Source organism: Rhipicephalus sanguineus, chromosome 5, assembly GCF_013339695.2.
Source record: "Rhipicephalus sanguineus isolate Rsan-2018 chromosome 5, BIME_Rsan_1.4, whole genome shotgun sequence".
Classification (NCBI taxonomy): domain Eukaryota; kingdom Metazoa; phylum Arthropoda; class Arachnida; order Ixodida; family Ixodidae; genus Rhipicephalus; species Rhipicephalus sanguineus.
Window position 1 is genome coordinate 107,220,014 of NC_051180.1, and position 13,267 is coordinate 107,233,280.

Here is a 13,267-nt window from a genome sequence, read left to right on the forward strand (position 1 = left end):
TTTGGGCAGGAAGTCTGAAAAATTGGAAGCCGAAGCTTTATGGCATCCAAAATTTCAGATGTTCTTATATATCAACGTCTACGAGGCAGCTTTGGAACTCCAGACTTGAAGGGAGCACACTCTTGTCCGCCACGTCAGTTGGGCTTCCACAGAAGTTGAAAGAGGAGGAGAGGCTGAGGAAATGGCATCTTTGCCTATCACGTGTAAAGTGTTGTCGGCAACACTTTGGTTGCACCTAATCATGTACATAAATGCAATTCGGCCTCAATATTGCGCTTCAACCTAGCGAAAAGAAACACTTTCATGTTGCTACCTCATAAGAATATGCTTTTAAACTTTTTTTTCTGCAATTTCGCTTCGAAGTATTCGAAAAATATTCTATAAATATTCGAGAAATATTCGAAAATTATTCGATTCGATTCGCACTCACACTTCAATATTAGAATTCGCTTCGCACCCAAAATTTTGCTATTCACACAGCTCTAATTATTTCCTCTCAAGCTTGAACACTTTCTCAAGCAGTACTAAGTTTTGACTACAATTTATTACTATTAGTTTCTCTGTAGGGTTGCCAGGTGGTGTCACGCACAGTGCATGTGATGCTGGTCTCATAGTGAGTGTGCGCTCGCTCATACGGAACACTTCTCGTTGCATTCTGCTCTTAACAGATGACGTGTTCGGTTTTAAAATAATTGACAAGAGCATGTCGTCACATCCATACTGCCCTGACACACTGCACACCCAACAACATGTTCAACATGTTCTGATCATGCTGACAAAAGAGTAGTCATCAACGTACCAAGGGTAGCAAGCTTCTTCTCATTCTTCTCCACATCTACCCTCCTAGCTTTGAAGTGTGCAGCCATCTCTTCAAAGTATTTCTCGAAGCACTGGATTTTCAGTTTGCTTTGCTGCAGCTCCTTCTTGCGCATTTCCTGTGCTTCCTGCAACAAGAATGGTGACAGAGGGCAAACAGCTGAATTTACCCGTTCCAAGAAAGTGTTTTGAAAAGTTGGTCAGAAGTTTGTCTGACAATCGCTGGAGTGAAACACTGCAGAGCTAAGCCAATCAACCCACTTGAATTGATCACGGATGCATAGATTCACCGTCTGCTTCAAATAGTGGACATAATAATATCTAAACAAGTTTATCAAACACAAGGCACACATCCTGCAGCCTGGTACTCAATCATCACCTTACATTGAAAGAATTGATCATAGTGGTCCGAGTTCTGAAGTGCCTCGGTACCTATTTCTATAATGGCTCTGGAACGAGTAGGCTGTCAGTCAGAGCTATGTATGTTGATTCTACGTGGCATGTGTGCCTTTATGCACCTCGTGCATGTGTACTGTATAAACCTCAGACCAGTCATCACGATTAAATCCGACGAATTTCTACATGAAGTACACTGGCACTAAAAAAAAAAAAAGGTCTATCCCTTCGTCATATGAATCGGCGTAACACGAAAGTAAAATGTGCCCTTACAGAAGTAGTGGAACATTCTGTACATTGATACAAGAGAGCTTACTCAACGTATTGGTGTTTGGGAGCTATAGCACCGTTTAAAGGGACACTAAAGGCAAATATTAAGTCGATGTTGATTGCTGAAATAGCGGTCCAGAAACCTCGTAGCGCTGCTTTTGTGCCAAGGAAGTGCTTATTTTGAAATAAAATCACGTTTTTAGTGGTCCGCATCGCGTTAGCGCACTTCAAATCTCCCGCCTGAAAATACGACTCTCATACGTCACTGCTGCCGTGCCCAACGTTGCCCGCTTTTACTGCGCGGCCGCCAACACTAGTAGCAGCCGAGCGGATGTAGCGGGACCCACAGTAGCAACAACGGCGCTGCGGCAAAGACTTGCTCGGATGGGCACATTGAAAGCCCTCACCAAGTTGCGGTTGGTCTCGTAATCCTCAGTACGAAAGTGCAGCGAGCACACACGCAGACTGTTTAGCACACTGGCGCAATGGCATGACACTAAGCCACTTCGAGCGTAAGGGTTCATTCCGCGGCACCCAGTGAAATGACACCGGTTTCCTTGCTGCAGCACTGGCGTTGTGCACCATTCGGGCATCCGGCAATATCACACGCATGCGGCATTTTGTCGAACTTTCTGTCAGAGCGACTTTCACGAGCGCGCAAAACACTCACGGCGGTACGCGATCCCGAAACTACCACTGAGACGGGCGAGGCACAGTTCGGCAAAAACGGAACCTTTCAACCACGCGCACGCGCCGTTCCCCATGGCAACGCCATGGAGGTTTTGTTTTCCATGAATCAAGCGGAAACGAACAAACAGCATTTTATTACGTCTTTTGATGCTCGGAATGTTCTTTTTTTACTGCTGCTAGTTTGATTACTAGTGATTTATTGTAGGTCGACTTCCCTACGTCATCGGGATCACTTCGAAAATGTCCCACTCGTGGCGCTCATCTTGTGATACATTTAGCTTAATTTCTCGGTAAGTAGGGCACTGCTGTTGATAATATTGCCGTTTTAGAAGTTGTCATACATTGGGCTTTCACTCTGACATAAATTGTTATTTGCCTTTAGTGTCCCTTTAACATGGATGCATCCAAGTTGAAGCTTGGTTATATATGTCCCGTTATATATGCCAAATTACAAGCTGGAGACATACGCAGATTCATTGCAAATGAATTTTATTGATTGCCCCGACTCTCCCCACCTCTCTTCCCAAAATTATTGGCAACATTGGGTACGTGAAGTCATTTTTGTTAAGCGGAAGTGACGGAACCGAGGGGCCCCTAAAGCGTCTGCTATCCGCAAGGCAACAATCGCAAGTGTTTGGCGAGCGCTTCGTTGGCTGGACGTGTGAATTTCAGTTCCTTGTGGTAATGCGTGCGATGGGTGGCAAGTGGTGTCGCGTTGTGGGCTGCGCCCGATTCCCCGTTGTCAGTCACGAAACACTCGCACCTAACGATTACCCTGCGTCTCTATATTAGAGTGTTTTAGCTAGCAATGCCGGTTTACCGCACGGAAAGTACGGTAATACCGTACCGGCTAAAGAATGCACATGCGTGAACACCACGGAAACACTTTCCGTAGCATATATAGGGTGCACCGTGACCGGGCCTATCGGTATACGGTGAGCTGCGCATCGTGCGAAACAATGTAACCTAATGGTGCGAAAGGTGGCTCATACTTGGCTTATATTAAATTCCTTCGGCCGTACGCGATGTTGAACGCCGCTATTGCCAAACTTATGCACTCTTCCCATAGCAATATTAAGAAGCTTTAGTTAGTCCGCGAACTTCTCAGCGATAGCATTTTACCCGATCACGGCCCCACAAACTTGAGCTGCCTGGACAGGTGGTGCCATCTGGCGGTGGAATGGGCAACTAGGCAAGCAAAGAGCTAAACAGGTGTGTTCCACTTCATCGAAGAGGAATGGCCATTACAGTTGGCCTCCAAATGCGTCTGAATCGCAGCTGTCATTTTCCGACAGCTCAGCTTGTGCCCGTGACACGGTCAGTCATGCACAAGATTTCCGACGGAGTCACCTTTCAACTGAGCGTCTGCTCTTCGCCGCTTTCGCAGCTTTCATACTACGCGCTGGCGGGACCGTCATGCCTTGCATGATTTCCGATTTTGTAACCATTTATACGTCACGCGAAGACAGTATGCTCGGTTGGGTTTCGGTGTTGCGCTTTTTTGCTTATTTAAAATTATTCTCCAACTAGCCGAGTGTTTCTGCTATCGGACCCGTGACAGGAGCGTCTCAGGAATATAAAAGCACCATTACTTTGACATGGCCGAAAAATCGCCGGAGTTTGCCTTTAAAGAGTAAACAAAACACCACGGACGGACGAGAGGGAAACGCAACATGCATCGTGTCTCCCCTCTAGCACGGCCGCAATTTTTCTTGGGGCGAGTGTAAGCGGGGAACGCAGTGTTGCAGAGGCAGGCGCACGTCGCAGAGCTGTATTTAATATGGATGGATGCTATGAGCAAGGCCGAGGCTTGGGCTAAGGTCGCCACCTTGCAGTGTCTGAAGGCAATGGCAAAATTGCACTTCTCCGATTGGAAACGCGCGGAATGGGACAAACACTTAGCAACAACACGTTGCAGGAGCTAATCACTAAGGCCACGGTCACGATGGATTACTTTACTTCACCGCTCCCAGATGGAGACACCGCCCCGCCAACCAAGAGCACTTCGAGAGGAAACATATAGAAGGTGCATTTGTAAAGCCTCCAGAGTGTGCGACAGTGGCGCAGTGGATAGCATGACTGGCATCTGGTGTCGCTGACCGAGAGGTCGTGGGTTCGCCGCCGGTTGAGGAACTTTTTCTGTAGGTTTATTTGCCATCTGATCGTGTGCATTCTTTTCGACGTCACTTCTGTGACTGAAATACATCACTGAAGTCCTGGTGGACCCCAGCATAAAACACTTTCGTATTAAAAAGAAGTCACACGCCCTTTGTGAGACAGCCCGGGCCCGAAATATAGGCAAGACCTTGCAAAAATTTTACTATATCCACTGAAAAATCTTCACTATACCAGTTTCAAATGCTTCGCTTCGATCTGATCTTAGTGCTGCAATATTTTCCATAATAAAAGCAAGGTGGGGGTCGTTCACTGGCGAAGCAAGTTGGAATGCAAGCATAATGCCGAATATTGTTAGTGTGCAATCTATCAGCGGCACTATCAATCTGCAAAACATTGTACGAATCGTCGCAGCACGAGATGCAGATATGGCGTCGATCTGGTGGAGTATATGTGCCCATGGCTAAACGATAATGCACCAACCATCTCAATGTGTTAGCTCGCACGCAGAAAACTTATAGCGATCTTTCTAGTCACCTTGCCAACACACTAGCCCAAGGTTTGAGTTACTGTACCATCAGGCTTCTATGCTAAAGGCCCTCTGTTTGAATACGGTCGAACTTGTGTACATCGTACCCACATACAACTAATTATTGTGTGCATCGAACAGTTGTAAAATCCCCTTGAATATATTTTTGATATACAAGATATTTTATATATCGAATTTATATACACACACACACATTATATATATATATATATATATATATATATATATATTATACTAGGGGTGTGCGAATATTCGAAATTTCGAATATTTTTCGAATAATGTTTGCTATTCGATTCGATTTGCACTGGAATTTTACTATTCGAACTATTCGAACTTCCCAAAAACGAATACAGTCATCGTCCGATTGAAAGTAACCGCTTCAGATTTTTAATATGCTTCACCTCATTGCACTCTCGTATTGCGGCAAAGCTGCCTTTCAAGCTCCGTTACGGTCGAACATTGCCAAGAGAGTCAACGTCCGACTGGAAGTGGTCTCTAGATTTTCAATATGCTTCACCTCATTACACCCCGGTATTGTGGCAAAGCTGCCTTTCAAGCTCCGTTACGATCGAACTTTGCCAAGACACAGTCAACGTCCGATTGGAAGTGGTCCCTAGATTTTCAATATGCTTCACCTCATCACACCTCCTTATTGAGGCAAAGCTACCTTTGAAGCTCTGCTACGGTCGCAAATGTATTAACTCAAGAAAATGCTGGTTCCAACATGGAGATGAAAGATGTGCCAGAGTTAGGGGCTCATTAATGCTGTTTTGGGCCTGAAATTTCGGCAGGAAGTCTGAAAAATCGGACGCCGAAGTTTTTTAGCATCCAAAATTTCAGATGTTCTTATATATGGACGTCTACGAGGCAGATTTGGAACTACGGACTTGAAGGGAGCACACCCTTGTCCGCCACATCAGTTGGGCTTCCACAGAAGTTGAAAGAGGAGGAGAGGCTGAGGAAATGGCATCCTTGCCTATCACATTGCAAAGTGTTGTCGGCAACACTTTGGTTGCACCAAATCATCTACCTAAATACAATTCGGCCTCTACATTGCCTCATTCTTGATAAGACAACTATGAAACACCACCCCACCAGTCCTTCATCAACCTAGCGAAAAGAAACACTTTCATGTTGCTATCTCATAAGAATATGCTTAGGAATCCTCTCCAACTTTTTTTTCTGCAATTTCGCTTCGAAGTATTCGAAAAATATTCTAGAAATATTCGAGAAATATTCGAAAAATATTCGATTCGATTCGCACTCACACTTTAATATTCGAATTCGCTTCGCACCCAAAATATTGCTATTCGCACAGCTCTAATATATACATATACGCAGTTATACATTACGCAGTTTTCTGGGCCTAGCGTCTTATTTTCGCCACTTTATCCGCGTCCATCGCGTCGCCACTGCACAAGCTACTGACGTCGGGCACAGCCTTCACTTGATATACAAGATATTTTATATATCGAATTTATATATACACACACACATTATATATATATATATATATATATATATATATATATATATATATATATATATATATATATATACAGGGTGTCCCAGCTATCTTTAGCCAAGGGTTAAAAAATACAATATTAGAGGCAGGCGAGTGAAATGACTTGCAAATTGCTGACAGCCGCCTTGCGCTCTACAGACAATTTTTTGTTTTGTAATTAACTAATTTGTTAATTAGGACGATTTAACTAATTTGCTAAATATTGACTTTAGGCAAGAAATTCTGCTTGCAGAGTTCGAGAGCGTCCTCAAAAACCCCAACTGCATTATTTGCGATAAATAAAGTCTCACGTATACCATTTTTTCCAAGCTGCAAAGAAAGCCCGCGAAATACAAAAAGAACCACGTGACTAGCGCGCTCGCGCGCCGCGAGGATGCCGCCCTCAGCCGTGGTTTGAGCGAACGAAATCAGCTGCGGCCGCGACTCGGCGTCTCCGTTGCAGCGGTAGGCCGATAAGTTAAAGGTGGTTTCTTGGCCCGCGCTCGCTACAACTTGCACCGTCACGCGCGCAGCTGGCTGGCAACGGGCCAAGAAACCACCGCCCACTTATAGGCCTGCCGCTGCAACGGAGCTGGCGAGTCCCGGCCGCAGGTGATTTCGTGCGCTCAAACCTCGGCTGAGGGCAGCATTCTCGCGGCGCGCGAGCGCGCTAGTCACGTGGTTCTTTTCGTATTTCGCGGGCTTTCTTTGCAGCTTGGAAAAAATGGTATACGTGAGACTTTCTTTATCGCAAATAATGCAGTTGGGGTTTTTGAGGACGCTCTCGAACTTTGCAAGCAGAATTTCTTGCCTAAAGTCAGTATTTAGCATATTAGTTAAATCGTCCTAATTAACAAATTAGTTAATTACAAAACAAAAAATTCTCTGTAGCGGGCAAGGTGGCTGTCAGCAATTTGCAACTGATTTCACTCGCCTGCCTCTAATATTGTATTTTTTAACCCTTGGCTAAAGATAGCTGGGACACCCGGTATATATATAATGTGTGTGTGTGCAGTTTTCTGGGCCTAGCGTCTTATTTTCGCCACTTTATCCGCGTCCATCGCGTCGCCACTGCACAAGCTACTGACGTCGGGCACAGCCTTCACTTGAACGAACGATTGAGACATCGCTTTCGACACGCTCAAGGCGGCGCTGACATCTGACCCCGTCCTCTGTCACTTCGATGAGCATGCCCCTACTTGTCTCCACACCGACGCTAGCAGCCATGGCATCGGTGCCGTCCTCCTACAGCATGATGAAGCAGGTCGAGAGCGAGTTGTCGCCTACGCCAGCCGCGCACTCACGACTGCTGAACAAAACTACTCGATCACGGAACAGGAATGCTTGGCTGTAATTTGGGCCGTACAAAAATTCCGCCCATATCTTTACGGACGCCATTTTACCGTAATTACAGACCACCACGCTTTATGCTGGTTGTCATCGCTAAAGAATTTGTCCGGTCGCCTCGGCCGCTGGGTGCTCCGGCTTCAAGAGTACACATTTGACGTTCTTTATAAATCTGGGAAAAAACACCAAGATGCTGACGCTCTCTCTCGTTGCCCCCTCCCATTACCATCTTCTCTGAGCATGCCTCTTCATTGCTCGTCCCACGATGAGGCTACGCATCCGCTTACGTTGTCGGCACTAGCGGCTGCTGGCACTCTGTCTTCCAATCGCTACGCTCAGTTGGCCTCCTATCAACAGCAAGATCCATACTGCCTTCGCATTGTTCAACGCCTCTGCGGAAAGTCTCCACCACCTAATGCCAGGTTGCGCCGACAACTCAGGCAATTCAAGCTTGAAAACAACGTGCTGCACCGATACGTTTACAATGATGATGGACACCGTTGGGTTCCCGTTCTTCCACGTTCGCTTCGTGCGCAGGTCCTTGAGGCCTTTCATGACGACCCATCTGCTGGCCACTTGGGATTCTGCAAAACATACAGCCGCCTTAGGAGCCGCTTCTTCTGGCCTGGCCTCTCCACTTCTGTTGCCAAGTACGTCTCTTCTTGCACCCTATGTCAACGGCGCAAGCGGCCGACTTCCGCTCCTGCTGGCTTGCTACAACCAATCCCATGTCCCGAGGAACCTTTTGCCATTGTTGGAATGGATCTAGTCGGACCTCTTCCTGTAACGTCTGCAGGATATCGCTGGATTGTGACAGCGGTTGACCATCTCACGGTACGCAGAGACCGCTCCTCTGCACTCTAGTTCTGCCTCTGACGTGGCCACCTTCTTTCTCGAAGCCATCGTCTTGCGTCATGGTGCGCCCCGCGTCCTATTAAGCGATCGCGGCAAGAGTTTTCTATCCACAGTTATACAAGAGATACTTAAAACTTGTGGCACAGTTCACAAGACAACATCAGCATACCACCCTCAAACCAATGGCATCACAGAGCGATTCCACCGCACGCTAATTGATATCCATGTATATCAGCCCAGCTCACGACAACTGGGACACGATATTGCCATTTGTGACGTTTGCTCACAATACCGCCGTCCAACGCACTACTGGGTATTCACCGTTCTACCTCATTTATGGCCGTTCGGCGACGTTCACCATTGACGCTTCATTCTTACGCACTCCAAGTGACAATTCTACAACCCTAACAGAGCAGTTCGTTTCGAGGCTTCAAAAATGTCGGCAACTTGCTCGGCTCAGCACAGAAGCCAGTCAACACGATCGCAAACAGCGGTACGACAGCTCCCATCGTGACGTCTCCTTCCGTCCTGGCGACGAAGTGCTCCTTTGGACGCCTACTCGTGTTCCCGGATTGTGTGAAAAGTTCCATTCGCGATTCATTGGACCCTACATAATTAATGAACAAACATCCCCTGTAAACTATCGTGTCATCCCAGTTGAGGCTTCTTCCGACCGTCACTGCCGTGGTTCAGAGATAGTCCACCTTTCCCGTCTGAAGCCCTTCGTTCGACGTCCCTACCCAGTCTAAGTTGCGGCCAGGCTGGCCGCTTCGGCGCACGGGGAAATTCGTGTGAGCATTCTTCATACTTGCCATCTTCTCACCTGTATATACTCATCATCACCGCTTGGGTCCGAGTAGTGGGGCTCAGGCTCGAGGGCAATAAAGAAGAGTCTTGCGGCCTGAACGTTGTCTCACAATATATACATATATATATATATATATATACACATATATACACATATATATATACAGTCGACTGCCGATTTTTCGGACGCCCGATTTTCCGGACATGCTCGAAAATTCGGACGCTTTCGCGGCACCGTCATCAGCCCCATAGACTTCAATGTATTAGAACGTCTGAAATTTCGGACGCTGAAGGTATTCCGCGTCCGATTTTTCGGACTTTCTGCCCAAATTGCAGGTCCGAAAGGCATTATTTGAAGCCCCCACCTCTGCCGCGTCTATTATCTCGTAGGTTCGAACCAGCGCTTTCGCGAGTCGATCTGTTTGAGACTGTAGCAGAGTCCGAAAGTCAACTTTGCCGCAATGCCGAAGTGTTACGGGGTGAAGCAGACCAGAAATCCCGAAGTGTTATGGGGTGAAGCAGACCAGAAATCCAAAGGGGCCGCTATCGCTGCGCCGTGCGGCGATGTTACGGATAAGCAGCGGAAATGCACGAAGGCGTGATGGCGGCAGCTGGCAAACGCGCCAGTACGGCTTAATCGCTGACAACCCTTACGATAAGCATCTTCAGTTAACTGCTCGGTAGTGCAGGTGGCCTAGCGCAGTTGCATGCGTACTACACGCATTTAATAGGCGAGAACCCAAATACGCCGCGCCGCCATTCCTGCTGTGTCTTTGTGCGAGACCGCTAAGTGCGCCGCATAGACACGTTGCCTTCGCGGACGAAACCAACTCGTCATTGCCGCGCCCGTGTGCGGTCAGGAATTAAGTGCGCATCACGAACCCTTTCATGATAAATGCGTGCGTACGATAGAGCAACAGTAAAGTGACAGCGTCAGCTTAGTTGGCGATGTGCTGCACACAACTAGAAACGATCGGCTTCACACGGCAGCAAATGCTGCGTATCGGCGATGTGTGTGCACATCGTTTACATGCGCACAAGCATCGGAGAAAGCCGGACGAGTCGTCCGCTCTTCCGCCACAGTCATTGTGTTCCGCGTCATCGTTTACAAACGCTTAAAGGTGAACATTTGACAGCGTTCTGTCTTACGCTTCATGCGAGATAGCCGTAATCTATTCCGCGCTTTGCTGTTATCAGCGGCGCTCATCACGAGATGCAGAAGTGGCGGTTTAATTAAGCGGGGTTCGCGGCAGGTACCGAATGTATTTGCGAGAGCCTGGGCGCGCACCAAAATGCCTGATAATTGTACTGGGAGGCATTAAAGCTATTTCAGACGTGGCTGGGGCGATCTGACCGCTTCAGCTAAATAAAAAAGCACGAATTTGATTTTTCGGACTGCCCGATTTTTCGGACGATTTCGCGGTCCCTAGGGAGTCCGAAAAATCGGCAGTTGACTGTATAACTCTTGTGATCCTGTTCAGATTCGATATATCCGGCTTCAACTGTTGCAATAAAAATGCAATAACGTCGAAGTCTGGGTCAGTTGGTACATGACGTTGAGGCAAAAACCAGTCAAAAAGACGCCGGACAAGGGGAAGAAGTGACACACAACCACTGTGCCAATGCATTCTTCTTTTTCCCCTTTATTTTTTTATTGTGGGGCCCTGCTATCACAGATGGACAATTCATGTGCGCTTTTCCCACACTTTTCTCTTAGTGAAGCTTATAATGCTTTGGCATCAACAACACGTGTTCCCATGCACTGCGCATTCTAAAGCAAAAAGCTGCTTTCAAGCATGGTGTAGGACCGCTGTCAAATCCGGGAGCACGTTTTTTTTTGTTTACTTTGAGCGGTAAACATGGGAGGCCACGCCGGTCGGAATGCTGCGTTTACCCCATCGCGACTTGGGTGGCTTTTGGTCAAAGCAGATGCGGCCGGATGGGCCCTGACCACAGGCTTCGAAGTGCCTGTGCGTCGCCCTACTTGGGCGACGGAGATGGACGAGCCCATCTGGTTTCTTGTCGCGCCCAGGACAAAGGAGCCCGCCCCACGCGGGCAGCGGCAGGAAGGGTTGGAAACACCGTCGTAATGACCCCCCTGATTGCCCAGCGATGCCTTTCGGCTGCGCATGAATGGGCTGCTTCCAGGCTCCGACGCGGCAGTGGCGACGTTTCACATTGGTGCGGCACAGCTGTTTGCCGTTCACACACTTCGCGGTCGCCACCCAAGGAGGTACAAGACAAAGCGGCCTACTTTTTGGGCGCCGCGCGATTGCCGGAGGCATATGTCATGTGTGGCGTGCATCAGGTGGCTCAGACGGCGGGTGGGCCCTTGACGCTCGAATGCGTGAGGAGCGGGCCCACGTCGTGGGGTGACGGTGCCCGGTCGGCACCTTTGATAAGTGTTTACGCGCTGGCATTCCTTTGGCGTGGTAACCATTTCCGCACTTTGCTTTACAGTCTGGTTCGGCAGAATGGCTGGAGCGGGAGTTGGGGTAACGAGCTTGTAAGTGGTGCCATGTGCAACCTTGTGCGCGGAGGGGGGAGCAGCGAAGTGGCCCGAGGTTGGTGTCCCTTCAGCAAATGTGTCTGACACGCCACCAGAGTTTCACTGCACGCGTACATTTAGCTCTAGGCACGTGTCACGTCAGCTGAGTCTGCCCTGGTCACAGCAACATTGGTTTACTTTGTTTTTATTTGCCTCTTGTTTGTGTGTTTGGGGTGAGGAGCATAAGCCCGTATATGTGTAAGAAAGTGGTGACCTTGTAGAGAGTTCATCGATTCGCTGTATGCACTGTCCAATTACAGGGCAAACAGGCGGCTATAAGCCGGCAGTAATGTGAAGGCGGAGCATCAGGGTAATAAGAAGCAGCCCCGGTGTTCCGCCTGGTGTTCTGAACCGGGCTTAAGGTGTTAGGCACCGTCGGCTCCACCGAATCTCGTAGGGTCGCCCTACATTCGGTTCACTTCCAGTGTTTTTCTTTATTTCTTTGTAACATTTATGCCGGTAATTCTTCTGTAAGTCTGTAAATACAAGTTGTCTTGATTTTCCTCTAAACTTCTCCAGCGTATCTTATTCTTCAAGCGACCAGCGAATACAATGCCGCTATTCGCATGGCGGCAGTTCTCACTTAATTCCTCCCACTTCGTTTATACCACCTCGGGTGGTGCGTCTCTGGCGTCGAGTGTGGAGTGTTTCTTATCTGTTCTGTAACCCCAAGTTCCGTTTCTAAAGAAACTAGGGGTGTGCGAATATTCGAAATTTCGAATATTTTTCGAATAGTGTTTGCTATTGGATTCGATTCGCACTGGAATATTACTATTCGAACTATTCGAACTTCTCAAAAACAAATACAGTCAACACCCAATTGTAAGTGACACCTTCAGATTTTTAATATGCTTCACCACATTACACACTCGTATCGCGGCAAAGCTGCCTTTCAACCTCCGTTACGGTCGAACTTTGCCAAAAGACGTCTGATTGGAAGTGGTCCCTAGATTTTTAATATGCCTCACCTCATCACACCCCGGTATTGCGGCAAAGCTGCCTTTCAAGCTCCGCTACGGCTGCAAATGTCTTAACTCAAGAAAACGCTGGTTCCAACATGGAGATGAAAGATGTGGCAGAGGTGGGGGCTCAATTGATGCTGTTTTGGACCTGAAATTTGGGCAGGAAGTGCGAAAAATCGGAAGCCGCAGCTTTTTAGCATCCAAAATTTCAGATGTTCTTATATATCGACGTCTAGGAGGCAGATTTGGAATTTGTCCACCACATCAGTTGGGCTTCCACAGAAGTTCCACAGAAAGAGGAGGAGAGGCTAAGGAAATGGCATCTTTGCCTATATGTGTAAAGTGTTGTCTGCAACACTTTGGTTGCACCAAACCATGTACATAAATACAATTGCCTCTACATTGCC

The 13,267-nt window shown here is 47.7% G+C and overlaps 1 protein-coding gene across 1 annotated transcript in view; it reads right to left on the reverse strand.

Annotated features, from left to right (window-relative positions):
• LOC119394894 (kinetochore protein NDC80 homolog) overlaps positions 1-13,267 on the reverse strand; it is a 45,383-nt gene that overhangs the window by 13,581 nt on the left and 18,535 nt on the right. Inside the window, exons 9-10 of the mRNA XM_037662194.2 lie at positions 800-944; positions 714-733 (exon numbers count right to left, since the gene is read on the reverse strand). Of these exons, the coding sequence (XP_037518122.1) occupies positions 714-733; positions 800-944 (165 nt within the window). The remainder of the gene's footprint in view (positions 1-713; positions 734-799; positions 945-13,267) is intronic.